The sequence below is a fragment of the Dendrobates tinctorius genome, unplaced genomic scaffold, assembly GCF_039654945.1.
Source record: "Dendrobates tinctorius isolate UK_male_01 unplaced genomic scaffold, ASM3965494v1 ptg000231l, whole genome shotgun sequence".
NCBI classification, from domain to species: Eukaryota; Metazoa; Chordata; class Amphibia; order Anura; family Dendrobatidae; genus Dendrobates; species Dendrobates tinctorius.
The window spans coordinates 20,784,160-20,799,327 of NW_027361898.1; the positions used below are offsets into that span (position 1 = coordinate 20,784,160).

A 15,168-nucleotide genomic window follows, 5' to 3' on the forward strand; every position below is an offset into this window, starting at 1 on the left:
ATACACTCACTGGCCACTTTATTAGGTACACCTGTCCAACTGTGTGTTAAGACTTAATTTCTAATCAGCCAATCACATGGCGGCAACTCAGTGCATTTAGGCATGTAGACATGGTCAAGACAATCTCCTGCAGTTCAAACCGAGCATCAGTATGGGGAAGAAAGGTGATTTGAGTGCCTTTGAACGTGGCATGATTGTTGGTGCCAGAAGGGCTGGTCTGAGAATTTCAGAAACTGCTGATCTACTGGGATTTTCACGCACAACCATCTCTAGGGTTTACAGAGAATGGTCCGAAAAAGAAAAAAAATCCAGTGAGTGGCAGTTCTGTGGCCGGAAATGCCATGTTGATGCCAGAGGTCAGAGGAGAATGGGCAGACTGGTTCGAGCTGATAGAAAGGCAACAGTGACTCAAATTGCCACCCGTTACAACCAAGGTAGGCAGAAGAGCATCTCTGAACGCACAGTGCGACGAACTTTGAGGCAGATGGGCTACAGCAGCAGAAGACCACACTGGGTACCACTCCTCTCAGCTAAGAACAGGAAACTGAGGCTACAATTTGCACAAGCTCATCGAAATTGGACAGTAGAAGATTGGAAAAACGTTGCCTGGTCTGATGAGTCTCGATTTCTGCTGCAACATTCGGATGGTAGGGTCAGAATTTGGCGTAAACAACATGAAAGCATGGATCCATCCTGCCTTGTATCAACGGTTCAGGCTGGTGGTGGTGGTGTCATGGTGTGGGGAATTTTTTCTGGGCACTCTTTGGGCCCCTTGGTACCAATTGAGCATTGTTGCAACGCCACAGCCTACCTGAGTATTGTTGCTGACCATGTCCATCCCTTTATGACCACAATGTACCCAACATCTGATGGCTACTTTCAGCAGGATAATGCGCCATGTCATAAAGCTCGAATCATCTCAGATTGGTTTCTTGAACATGACAATGAGTTTACTGTACTCAAATGGCCTCCTCAGTCACCAGATCTCAATCCAATAGAGCATCTTTGGGATGTGGTGGAACGGGAGATTCGCATCAGGGATGTGCAGCCGACAAATCTGCGCCAACTGTGTGATGCCATCATGTCAATATGGTCCAAAATCTCTGAGGAATGCTTCCAGCACCTTGTTGAATCTCTGCCACGAAGAATTGAGGCAGTTCTGAAGGCAAAAGGGGGTCCAACCCCTTACTAGCATGGTGTACCTAATAAAGTGGCCAGTGAGTGTATATATGCATTCTATGTGTCTATATCTATTATTTTGTTTCTGTTAGAAACCCGGTCATAGGGCTCCATTATATGTCCATTTTGCAAGGCGACGAGAAAATCTCGCCATACGGATTGCATACGGATGCCATACGGATGCTGACATGCGCAAAATACGCAACCACACCTTGCTTACGGACGACATACGGAGCACTATTTAGGGGTCATTCATCCGTATTACGCCTGTAAATTACGGGCCGTATTTTGTGTCGGTTAGTGTGACCCAGGCCTATGGCTGACAATATGGGTAAAAAATTAAAGATTTTTTTATGTAGCTTAAAATCAGATGATTTTTTTACACGTTTGAACCCGGTGATAATCTAACATCTAAACACTTTAATTTCTTTTCATTCTGGTGATATTTTTTTTTCTTTTCAGATGAGCAGCCATCAACATTTATTAAAGCATTTGTTATCCTAGTGGTTACATTTTTGTTGCTGATAGTTGTGGTTCTTGTGATTAGGACAGATAGGTAAGTCAGATTTACAATGATACATTTTCCTCTGTTTTCATTGTTTTATAATTTTGTTTCAGTCAGAGGAATATAAGTGACAGAGAAACAAAATGGGACAAGTGCATGTAGAATAGAATTGTGCTATACAATTGCTTTTTTTAATAATTTACTTTTCATGATAAAATTCCCTCTACAGAGATTCCCATCATTTTGCCAGGTGCTGATTAAAATCTACAAAGCTATAACACCAAAATCTTCATATTTTCTAAAAAAACAAAACAACAAAAAACGTACAGTAACAAATAGGAAAAGTCACGCCCCGTTCACACTAGTGTCTATTAATTTGGCATCTACTTGATGGCTTTTTATGCACCCCGGTATCGAAAGTGTGACTAAAGCTTATTTTGCATTGGTAAAGTTTGCCAGTAATATATGTAAATATATACATACTTGTTATAGATGACTTTATTCATTTATTTTTTGGTGATTATGAATCCTACAATATTCCACCATCTGATTATACCGTTGTCTCTCGGGCCAGCTTCACATGTCTGCATTTCACGGTCCATATACGGACTATAGTGTAGGTCTACTGATGCAATAAGGGTTAGGAGACCCGCAGTCGGTCCAGAAATTGTCGTCCATACACAGACCATAAACTGCGGAGATTTGAAGCCAGCGTAGGATGGTGTTTTTCAGTGTTGCTAAGTTAGACCTAATTCCAGATTTTAATTTTTATAGGATTTGGGTGATTCTTGTTCCTCAAATTCCAAATCCCGGTAAAAAGTTTGAAGATCTTTTCAAGACCTACGATAGCAACTTCCAGGTAAACAGTTTCCTAGGACACTGTAGTCAGGGTGTGGTCTAAAATAATAACACATAGCAACTTTATAAATTACCATTTTATCAAGAAAAAAACAACTGCCCTGTATTATGTAGCTGACAGCCTGCTACAACAGCGGCCATAAGTGTTAGCAGATGATCATAGGCAGTTAACTCCATATATGCTGCTATCAATAGCAACAGTGACATGGTTAACAAAGGGAGAGGGCTTCCTCTTTGACCCTGCCGGTGTGATGTAAGGGTGACACATAGCAGCCTTGCACATGCCTTAGCGACCACAGCTGAGTACTGTGCATTGTATCCCACTGGAATGAATGCTCTCCAGTACGTGGCTGTGGCCACCAAGCAATGCACGGTACTACTTTGTGCCACCCGTACATTGCTTAGTCCTAGCTGCTGCCCGAGCAGTTTTCAGCTGATCGTTGGCATGTCAGACCCCACATCAATTGTTAAGTCCTAGACAGCCTACCTAAAGGGAATCTGTCTGTAGGTCCTAAGCCATGCAAATCTCCAAAAGCACAAGTCGGGCACTTTGTGCTTGGCACTAAAACTACATTTTTGCAATTTTCTGAAAAATGCCAGGTGGGAAAAATAGTCACTAAACCCATAGATGAATTCCCTGAGTTTACTTTGTAAAATGGCATCACTTTGGGGAGATCTCTGCTGTTTTGGCACCTTTGGGCCTCTGAAAATGTTGCTCACAAGCTATTTAAGGGAAATATGTGCCCAAGCGGCAAATGTCACTCTGAGCCTTGCCATATGCCCAAACAGTTGTGTATGACCATATATAATGTATTGCCGTGCTTGGGAGAAATAGCATAATAATTTATGTCTTTCTTTTCTCACTTACAATGTAAAAAAGGGAAATATTTTGAGCTAAATCCACTTATTGTTGTAACAAATGTAATTTTTCATTTTCCCACAACCCAATAGTAAAAAAAAATTAATGAAACACCTGTGTGGTAAAATGCTCATTATACCCTTATATTAATCTCAAGAGAGATTTAGTTTCCAAAATGGGGTCACTTGGAGGATTTTTGCCGATCTTGCTCCTCGGGAGCTCTGCAAGTGGAGCCCAAAACTATTCCTGCCATATTCGTGGTCTAGAAGACAAATAGTGTCTCTTACATTCTGAGCCCTGCTCAGGTCCCAAAGTCTGGAGGAAGAGTGGAGAGGCAGACAATCCAAGCTGCTTGAGGGGTATTGTCAAGAGGAAGATGAGAGACACCAGACCCAACAATACGGACGAGCTGAAGGCTGCTGCTATCAAAGCAACCTGGGCTTCCATAATATCTCAGCAGTGCCACAGGCTGATCACCATGCCACGCCGCATTGATGCAGTAATTGATGCAAAAGGAGCCCCGACCAAGTATTGAGTGCATTTACTGAACATATATTCAGTAGGCCAACATTTCGGATTTTAAAATCATTTTTCAAGCTGGTGTCATAAAGTATTCTAATTTACAGAGATAATGACTTTTGGGTTTTCATTGGCTGTAAGCCATAATCATCAACATTAACAGACATAAACACGTGAAATAGATCACTCTGTTTGTAATGACTCTATATAATATATGAGTTTCACTTTTTGTATTGAAGAACTGAAATAAATTAACTTTTTGATGGTATTCTAATTTTATGAGATGCACCTGTATATACTGTACACACACTGATAGCTAGTGGGCAAGAGATGTCATATATATGTATATAATACTATGTATATATTTACAGAATGATAATGCCAGGCAGACTTATTGGTAGAAAAACACAAAAAATCAATAAATCACATAAATGAGGAAAAATGCAAAACTTGATTTAATACAAAATGGTGTTCAGTGCATGTACAAATGGAATAAAGGGGGCACACACCCAAACAGATAAAGATGTTATAAAGTGTAAGCCATAATAATCCAAGCCAGTGGGGGCCACTCAAGGGACTCCTGGCTTCATTTTAGGTTTTGCTTTTTATGCCCATCATGTTCACTTATGTCTACCTGCCCAGTTGCTAGTATTTATGGAAGCCACTGTGCCACTATTTATTTGTCTGACAACTCTCCATATGTTAGCTGGAATTTGGATATAATTAACTCCTAGGTTAATTATCCACTATGTAGACTTATGACTTGTATTGTATGGCCCTGCTATACTATATCTAGTTCTTCATATACCGTATTTTTCGGACCATAAGACGCACTTTTTCCCCCCCAAATTTTGGGGGAAAGTGGGGGGTGTGTCTTATGGTCGCAATGCACGGTACCTGGTGCGCTGGTGGCAGCGGGCGGCGCTCTGCAGTGCGGTGGTGGCAGCAGGCGGCGCTCTGCGGTGCGGTGGTGGCAGCGGGCTGTGCTCCGGTGCAGGGGCGGCGGCTCCGCCGGCGTTTCTTCGCAGCCCGGAGGCCACCGCACACCAATTGCTGGGCGCCACCATGTTGCGGTGGCCTTCGGGAGCATGGACGCCAGCAAGATGGCCGCCGGTCCGGGGATGGCGCATGCGCAGCTTCAGATCTCGTGCCGAGATGTCGGGGGGCGAGATCTCGTTGCCGAGATTTGAATCTCGCCCCCCGAGATCTCGGCACGAGATCTGAAGCTGCGCATGCGCCGTCCCCGGACCGGCGGCCATCTTGCCGGCGTCCATGCTCCCGGAGGCCACCGCAACATGGCGGCGCCCAGCAAGGGGTGTGCGGTGGCCTCCGGGCTGCGAAGAAACGCCGGCGGAGCCGCCGCCCCTGCACCGGAGCACAGCCCGCTGCCACCACCGCACCGCAGAGCGCCGCCCGCTGCCACCACCGCACCGCAGAGCCCACCTGTCCCTGCCACAGCTGCCCCTGCCTCAGCTGCCCCTGCCACAGCTGCCCCTGCCCCAGCACAGCTGCCCCTGCCACAGCTGCAGCTGCCCCTGCCCCAGCACAGCTGCCCCTGCCCACCTGCCCCAGCCACAGCTGCCTCTGCCCACCTGCCCCAGCCACAGCTGCCTCTGCCCCAGCACAGCTGCCCCTTCCACAGCTGCCCCTGCCCCAGCCCCAGCACAGCTGCCCCTGCCCACCTGCCCCAGCACAGCTGCCCCTGCCACACCTGCCCCTGCCACAGCTGCCCCTGCCCCAGCACAGCAGCCCCAGCACAGCAACCCCTGCCACAGCTGCCCCTGCCCCAGCACAGCTGCCCCTGCCCACATGCCCCAGCCTCAGCTGCCTCTGCCCCAGCACAGCTGCCCCTGCCACAGCTGCCCCTGCCACAGCTGCCCCTGCCCACCTGCCCCAGCACAGCTGCCCCTGCCACACCTGCCCCTGCCACAGCTGCCCCTGCCCCTGCCACAGCTGCCCCTGCCACAGCTGCCCCTGCCCCAGCACAGCTGCCCCTGCACAGCCCACCCGCCCCAGCCCCAGTGCAGCTGCCCCAGCACAGAGCCGCCGCCACCGCACGAGCCTGGACCACTGAATGACCCCTGTGACTACTTCTCCACCTGTGCCGGATCCCTTCCCAGGTAAGCTGAATTCGGACTGTAAGACGGACCCCCATTTGACACATTATTATTATTTTTTTCCCTATTTTCCTTCTGAAAATAGGGGTGCGTCTTATGGTCCGGTGCGTCTAATAGTCCGAAAAATACGGTACTTGTGTGTAGCCTGATGTTACAAGTTATTGTGTTATTAGCTAGTTATATACTGTACATATGTTGCAAGTCTTGCTTTTTTGACATACCATGTCTTACCCTTTCTAAAGTTTCTATCTGTTTGGGTGTGCACCCACTTTTTCCATTTTTATATCAAATGCACATCATTTTTTGATAAAGTTTTGCATTTTTCTGCATTTTTGCAATTTATTTACTACATGATCGTTTTTTGCTATTTATTAGTTTTAGAGTGCAAAAACTGTAGGATACTACTACATATGGGGTATTGTAGCATTCAGTAGAAATCATTTAATACATTTTTGGGTGCATTTACTCTCATTACGCCTTTTGAAAAGAAAAAAAATTGAGACTAAAAGAACATTTTAGCTGAAAGAACATACCGTATTTTTCGGACTATTAAGACGTACGGACCATAATACGAACCCCAAATTTTCAGGAGGAAAATAGGGAAAAAATGTGTAAAATGGGGGTCCGTCTTACAGTCTGAATTCAGCATACTGGGGAGGGGGATCAGCAGAGGTGGAGGAGTGATCACAGGGGAGCATGGTAACAGGGGTTGTTCAGTGGTCCAGGTTGGTGCAGTGGCCTTCGGTAAATCCCATCCCAGGCTGGTGCGACTGTGGTGCTCTGGGGTTCTGTCACGCTCACCTGTTGTAGCTGTCAGGAGTGGCGTGAAAGGTGAGCGTCAGCGGGCCCTGAAGATGCTGAGACTCCAGGGGAAGGTAACTCTTGGTGGCTAGGCAGGGGCGCAGTATCTGAGATCAGGAAAATGGTCACAGGACCTGCGGGAGGGGAGGAGCGATGGAGAGGCACTCAGTACCCGCAGGACCTTCCACCATGTGACCGCTTGTCAGAGGAGGCGGCGGGGCTTACCCCCGGGACGCAGCGGTGTCAGGCAGGAGACTAAGTCACACAGGGGCTGAGCAGCAGCGATAGTCAGATAAAGCAGGGGGTCATACACAAATCTAGCAATGCAGTACAGACTCAGAATGGCAGAGGATCGTCAGGTGCAGCAGAGGGTCAGACACGGGTTGGGCAGCGCAGTACAGGATCAGGATGATAGAGAGCAGTCAGGGGAAGCAGAGGGTCATACACGAGTCGAGCAGTACAGTACCAAATCAGAAACCAAGAGACGTAAACCAAGTCCAGAACAGATCATACACCAAACAACGTACGAGAACAGGTGAGAGGCACTAGCGGTGCAGGGTCGGGCACACTCTAGTTAGGAGTATAAACGACAGGGAGGGGTGCTCACCTAAGGCTATAAAAACCCTCCCTGGCGTCAAAGAGAGGCTCTCCCTTTTAACTCCTGCACCATCTGTCCAGAATCCTTACTAACTCATGACAGTACCCCTCCTTCAACGGGGGGGCCTCCAGGCCTCCCCGGGTATCACGCATGATACGCCCTGACCAGACGATCTGCGTGCACTGACCTGGCCGGTACCCATGATCGATCCTCTGGACCATACCCCTTCCAATGGACGAGATACTGCAGAGAACCATGAACCCATCGAGACTGCACAATGTTTTGTACCTCAAATTCCAGATGACCTTCCACCAATACCGGGGGCGGTAACGGTGTGGGTTCTTCCCTCACCGACCCTACCGGTTTGAGTAAGGATCTATGAAAAATGTTATGCAATTTCAAAGAAGACGGAAGGAGCAAGCGATAAGACACCGGGTTAATTACTTCCGTAATCACATAGGGACCAATGAATTTGGGGCCCAGCTTTGCGGACTGCAGTTTTAAAGTTATGTTACGTGTCGAGAGCAATACCTTATCCCCACAGTGTAGGGTCTGACCCGGATCCCTCTTATTATCAGCAAAGTGTTTGTACTTTTCCTGCGCCTTCCCAATACTTGCTCGAACCTTAGCCCACAGATCACCAATCTGTCTGACCGAATCTTCGGCCCCCGGACAGTTTGAATCCAAACGTGAAAACTCACCAAAATGCGGGTTTAATCCCAGAGTAATGAAAAAAGGTGACCTACCAGTGGATTGATTAATCCGATTATTAAAAGCGAACTCCGCCAAGGGCAATGCGTCACACCAGTCATCTTGCAATGTTGAAGTCAATCACCGCAGGATTTGCTCCAATGACTGATTGGTGCGTTTGTCCATTGCTCTCCAGGTGGTATGCTGAGGAGAAAGACAGAGAAATCCCCAACTTCCTACAAAAAGCTTGCCAAAATTTTGCAATAAATTGTGTCCCCCTATCGGACTTAATATTAGTAGGTACCCCATGGAGAAGAATGATTTGGGAAAGAAAATGCTTAGAAAGAACCTCGGCTGAGGGTAGTTTGGCCATGGGTACGAAATGTGCCATTTTTGAGAATCTATCCACGACTACCCAGATCACCGTGTTACCCAGGGATGGAGGGAGATTGGTGATGAAGTCCATGGACAGATGAGTCCATGGTCTTCTCGGAATTGGCAAAGGTACCAATTCCCCGGCCGGCCGGAAATGAGAGCTCTTAGAACGGGAGCAAACCCCACAGGCTGTGACATGCTCCTTAATTTCTGCAGACTTAGATGGCCACGAAAACACTCTTTTTACTGCCTCACATGTGGCCGCAATACCTGGGTGAGCACCCAACTTAGAGTCATGAAACTCCTGTAACAACTCAGAACGTAGATGCTGTGGTACAAACAATCTATGAGGAGGCTTGGCCCTTGGAGCTAAAGATTGAGCCCCCACAATCTCCCGCTCCAATTCTGATGATAGCTCTGCTATAACCACCCCGGGTTGAAGAATGGATGACGGTGGCTCGGGGGCAGACACTGGTTCAAAACTTTGTGACAAAGCATCCGCCTTCACGTTCTTAGATCCAGGCCGGAAGGTAATAGAGAACTGAAACCGAGAAAAAAAAGTGACCACCGGGCCTGTCTGGGAGTCAATCTTTTCGCTGTTTTAATGTACTCCAGATTTTTGTGGTCAGCGATGACCGTAATTGGATGTTCTGCCCCCTCCAAAAAATGCCTCCATTCTTCAAACGCCAGCTTTACTGCCAGGAGCTCCCTTTTTCCCACATCGTAATTTCTCTCCGCCGGAGAGAATTTTTTTGGGAAAAATGCACAGGGTCTGAGATTAGTCAGAGTAGCTGGTCCCTGAGACAAAACAGCCCCCACCTCCACCTCGGAAGCATCAACCTCCACAACTAAAGGCAGGGATGGATCAGGCTGTACCAGTATTGGAGCGGACATAAAACAATTTTTCAGAATCAAAAAGGATTGTTTGGCCGAGAGAGACCAATCTTTGATATCGGCCCCTTTACATGTGAGGTCGGTGAGGGGTTTCACTATCTGTGAAAAGCCTCTAATAAATCTCCGATAATAATTTGCGAATCCCAAAAAGCGCTGAAGGCCCTTTAGGTCCTGGGGTTGAACCCACTCTGCAATGGCCTGCACCTTTTTGGGATCCATCCAAAACCCCTGTGGAGAAATTATTAGCCCTAAGAAGGTTAGTTTCTGAACAAAGAATGTACACTTTTCCAATTTGACAAACAATTGATTCTCCCTGGGTCTCTAAAGAACGGTTTTCACTTGTCATAAATGAGAGTGCTCGTCAGTTGAATAAATCAAAATATCGTCTAAATAAATGACAACAAAGCGGCCAATTAGGTCTGCAAATATTACATTGATAAAGTTTTGAAAAACTGCTGGAGCATTAGCGAGGCCCAATGGCATCACAAGGTTTTCAAATAACCCCTCAGTGGTGAGGAAAGCAGTTTTCCATTCGTCTCCCTTTTTTATTCATATCAAATTATACGCCCCCCTAAGATCTAATTTGGAGAACCACTTTGCTCCCGAGAGTTGGTTGCACAGATCTGGAATCAAGGGTAAGGGATATGCATTCTTGATGGTAATTTTGTTGAGTTCCTGAAAGTCCAGGCAGGGACGCAGGCCACCATCTTTCTTTTTGACAAAGAAGAACCCCGCTGCTATCGGGGAAACTGAAGGTCTAATATGTCCTTTACGGAGACTTTCTGCAATATAATCTTTCATTGCCAGACGCTCGGGCCCTGACAAATTAAATAGACGGGCTTTGGGTAATTTGGCCCCAGGGATCAGGTCAATGGTGCAGTCGTAGGGCCTGTGTGGGGGTAATGCCTCGGTCTCACTTTCGGAGAACACGTCCTCAAACTCCTTCAGGTATTCCGGAATACCCTCCGGACAGTTTTATAGGAACAGTCAATACAATTCGGGCCCCATTTAACAATTATTCTTTTCTCCCAATCAATTACCGAGTTGTGCCGTTGAAGCCACGGCATGCCCAATACCAGCCCTTCGGGCAGATTGTCCATCACAAAACATCTTATGTCCTCAACATGGGAGGAACCAACCTGTAAAACTAAATTATTGGTCACATAACAGATACCCGCACGGGTGAGAGGGGAAGAGTCAATGGCTACGATTTTCAGGGGGGGTCTCCAACCTGACTGTCCCTATCTTGACCCTTGAGACTGTGCTGGAACTGACCAAGTTCAGGGATGAACCGCAGTCCACCAAGGCTGTAGAAATAAAACGATTATTGTCTACCACCAGTTCGATATTAAGCAAAAATTTAGGGCATGAGGAAAAAAGTACCTGAGGGTCTGGGCAGCTTCCTCGATCACTACCCAGACCTAGTAGTTTCCCGACGGCTTGGCAGGCGCCGGACAAGACGGGCAGTCTCTCCTCCAGTGTCCTGATTCCCCACAGTAGAAACACAGTTGTTTATCACGCCGACGTCCTTTTCTCGGATCGAGGTGGCGCCAATTTCCATGGGCATAGAACTAGCCTCCACCTCCTTGCTTCCGGAGAACAAAGATGTTTCGGAGTGCATCACTCCTCTGGCTCTCAGACGGCGATCCATCCGTACCGCCTGGGTCATAGCCTCATCCAGAGTATCGTGAGGCGGGTGCAGGGCCAGAACGTCCTGAAGGCGTTCCGACAGACCTCTACGAAACAGTCCCCGGAGTGCAGCATCATCCCAAGTGACTTCGGCTGACCACCGCCGAAACTCCAAGCAAAACCACTCCGCAGAGTGCCGACCCTGACGTGCACTCATCACCATGTCCTCCGCCAGGCGTATTCTGTCAGGCTCGTCGTAAATATGGCCCAAGGCCTCAAAGAACGCATCTACAGTCATACGTTTGGGTGCTGTATGTGCTAGTGAAAATGCCCAAGCTTGAGGGGCACCCCGTAGCAAGGAAATCACTACCCCCACCCTTTGAAATTCTCCCCCAGATGAACGGGGCCTCAGAGAGAAGAATAAGTTGCATCCCTCCCGAAAAGCCCTGAACTCCTTTTTGTCTCCGGAAAAGAAATCAGGTAATTAAACCGGAGATTCAGGGGACGCGAGGGACACATCCCTACTCTCAGGAGCCATAGCCCCTTGCACAGTACTGACCAGCTGCTGATGAGTGTGGGCCAGACTGCGTTGTTCCACGTTCATTTTTTGGAACATTTATGAAAGCTGCTTAACTTACTCGGATAGAGCCTGCATTGTATCCATGAGTATAACACACACTTCCCATTCTTTTTTTTTTTTTTCCTCTTCAGAGGAAAAAAAAAACTGAAACGGTCGTTTATGTCACGCTCACCTGTTGTAGCTGTCAGGAGTGGCGTGACATTCGAGTGTCAGCGGGCCCTGAAGATGCTGAGACTCCAGGGGAAGGTAACTCTTGGTGGCCGGGCAGGGGCGCAGTATCTGAGATCAGGAAAACGGTCACAGGACCTGCGGGAGGGGAGGAGCGATGGAGAGGCACTCAGTACCCGCAGGCCCTTCCACCATGTGACCGCTTGTCAGAGGAGGGGGCGGGGCTTACACCCGGGACGCAGAGGTGACAGGCAGGAGACTAAGTCACACAGGGGCTGAGCAGCAGCGATAGTCAGATAAAGCAGGGGGTCATACACAAATCTAGCAATGCAGTACAGACTCAGAATGGCAGAGGATCGTCAGGTGCAGCAGAGGGTCAGACACGGGTCGGGCAACGCAGTACAGAATCAGGATGATAGAGAGCAGTCAGGGGAAGCAGAGGGTCATACACGGGTCAAGCAGTACAGTACCAAATCAGAAACCAAGAGACGTAAACCAAGTCCAGAACAGATCATACACCAAGCAACGTACGAGAACAGGCGAGAGGCTCTAGCGATGCAGGGTCGGGCACACTCTAGTTAGGAGTATAAACGACAGGGAGGGGTGCTCACCTAAGGCTATAAAAACCCTCCCTGGCGTCAAGGAGAGGCTCTCCCTATTAACCCCTGCACCATCTGTCCAGAATCTTGAATAACTCATGACAGGTTCTCGGTAGTTACGCTGGTTTTTAGCAACAGGTTTGGCGGTTGTGCGGCGATGCTCTGCAGGCATTTTGCGACAGGATCGGTGGCGGGGCTCTGCCGGAATTATGCGACAGGTGCGACGGTGATGCTCTGTGGTGCAGCGGGGCTCTGCTGCCATTTGGTGAAATCGCCGCCAGAGGTGGCGCATGCTCAGATTCAGATCTCAGGATGAGATCTCGTTGCCGAGATCTCAATCTGCTGTGATGTGGTGGCCTCTGGGAAAATGGCTGCTGGGGGCGGCGCATGCTCAGATTCAGATCTCAGCAACGAGATCTCGATGCTGAGATCTGAATCTGAGCATGCACCGCTCTTGACGGCCATTTTCCCGGAGGTCACCTTTTATCATTACATTAAAATTCAAAGTTTGAAAATGACGTTTTTTTTAAAAAAAATTGTCGTCATATTTCGGATATTTTCATAAATTAATGAAAAATGTATTGACCTAAATTTACCACTATCATAAAGTTCAAAGTTTCATCAATAAACAATCTCAAAATCACAAGGATTAGCAGAAGCTAAATAGTTTGAGATAACCTTTACAATCGAGGTTGGAGAAAAGAAAAAGGCGCTATGTAGTAGTGAGTGAGTATGGGCGCCATTGCCAGTATATGTTTGTATGAAGTACAGGAGCCCATGCTGCCATCCTATAAGGTCCTTCCAGATGGAACCTAGAATAAGTAGAGAAGGCACTGATTCAATGCTGAAATGTATTGATATTCCAATAAAATCCAGTTTGTACTCATTATATCCTTCTGTTTCTTCGACAAACACCAAGACCGTCTGCTCTCTCCGATCTGACTGTAGAGCTGTGTGTGACAGAAAAATACTGGGAGCAAGAGCAGAGATGAGTGTGATTACTAACACTTCTTCATGTAATCACAAACAGCTCTGAAGAGAGACCGGTGAAGAGAGCAGACTGTCATTAGATGGCTCATACAAGAAAAAGCCTGTTCTAAGTTATTGTTGGGGGCATGATATTTTTTTCTTGCATGACACCTCCAGTTTATGATTGGTCAACGTCATAAAGTGCACGCCCCAAGAAAAAGATCACAAATTATAACCTAAACCTTACAAGTCAATATCTTTGTAGCAGAGATGAGATATTATAATATAAAAACTATGTTTTTCTGCAGCCCCTATTTCATGATGTAGCCAGTTTAACATGCTCAGACTGGTGAAAGATCTCCTTTAAGTTATCAAATTACCGTTGAAAATGTAATAAATCTGATAACTGTTCATATTGAGTTTCATAATGCTTTTTCGTTATAGGAATGGCTCGGCATTTCAAAAAAAGATGTGGAGAACTTGCAGACCAATTATACTGAGACACTTTGCACAGTCACTGAAGACCCTGACTGCACTGGGCCAGATGGGAAAAATCCTACAACCACCTCCCCTACAAAGTGACTCATGTGCAAGCAAATTCGTGCAGGGCATAGAGCTAGCTGCACACCCTCTTGTAGAAAAAAATTGGCCAGTGTTTCATTATATGGAGTGCTTTCCAGCATTGTTTTATTTGCTGGCCTTTGCTTTATGCTTGAAGTGTTAGACACAGTTTGGATAATTATTTTTTTTTTACCGATATGACAGCTCTTACCTCAGACATACAACAGCTTAAAGGAAATGGATAAAGACTCAATATAATAATTAGGTTAACAAAGCATTTGCTTATACAACCTCTGGCAAAAATTATGGAATCACCGGCCTTGGAGGATGTTCATTCAGTTGTTTAATTTTGTAGAAAAAAGCAGATCACAGACATGGCACAAAACTAAAGTCATTTCAAATGGCAACTTTCTGGCTTTAAGAAACACTAAAAGAAATCAAGAACAAAGAATGTGGTAGTCTGGTAGTCAGTAATGGTTACTTTTTTAAACCAAGCATAGGGGAAAAATTATGGAGTCACTCAATTCTGAGGTAAAAATTATGGAATCATGAATAACAAACCAACAAAAAACACTCCAACACATCACTAGTATTTTGTTGCACCACCTCTGGCTTTTCTAACAGCTTGCAGTCTCTGAGGCATGGACTTAATGAGTGTCACACAGTACTCTTCATCAATCACTCTCAGAGTGATCAAAATGAAATAAAAAGTAAATGAACCCCCCGATTATCACCCCCATAGGTAGGCAGAACTAATAAAATAAAGAAAATATTTTTATTTTTATTTTTCCATCAGGGTTAGGGTTGGAGAGAGGGTTAGGGTTGGAAAGAGGGTTAGGGTTGGAAAGAGGGTTAGGGTTAGGGTTGGAAAGAGGGTTAGGGTTGAAAAGAGGGTTAGGGTTGGAAAGAGGGTTAGGGTTGGAATGAAGGTTAGGGTTGGAATTAGGGTTAGGGTTGGAAAGAGGGTTAGGGTTGGAAAGAGGGTTAGGGTTGGAAAGAGGGTTAGGGTTGAAAAGAGGGTTAGGGTTAGAATTAGGGTTAGGCTTGTGGTTAGTGTTATGGTTAGTGTTGGGGTTAGGGGTGTGTTGGGGTTAGGGTTGGGATTAGGGTTAGGGATGTGTTGGGGTTAGGGTTGTGGTTAGGGGTGTGTTGGGGTTAGGGTTGGAGTTAGAATTGAGGGGTTTCCACTGTTTAGCCACATCAGGGGGTCTCCAAACGCGACATGGCGCAACCGTTGATTCCAGCCAATTTTGCATTCAAAAAGTCA

At 46.7% G+C, this 15,168-nt stretch overlaps 1 protein-coding gene across 1 annotated transcript in view; it reads left to right on the plus strand.

Annotated features, from left to right (window-relative positions):
* Positions 1-14,575, plus strand: part of IL2RG (interleukin 2 receptor subunit gamma) — a 61,775-nt gene extending 47,200 nt beyond the window's left edge. Inside the window, exons 6-8 of the mRNA XM_073556156.1 lie at positions 1,642-1,735; positions 2,459-2,543; positions 13,785-14,575. Coding sequence (XP_073412257.1) covers positions 1,642-1,735; positions 2,459-2,543; positions 13,785-13,922 — 317 coding nt within the window. The 3' untranslated portion in view covers positions 13,923-14,575. The remainder of the gene's footprint in view (positions 1-1,641; positions 1,736-2,458; positions 2,544-13,784) is intronic.
* Positions 14,576-15,168: the final 593 nt, after the last annotated feature.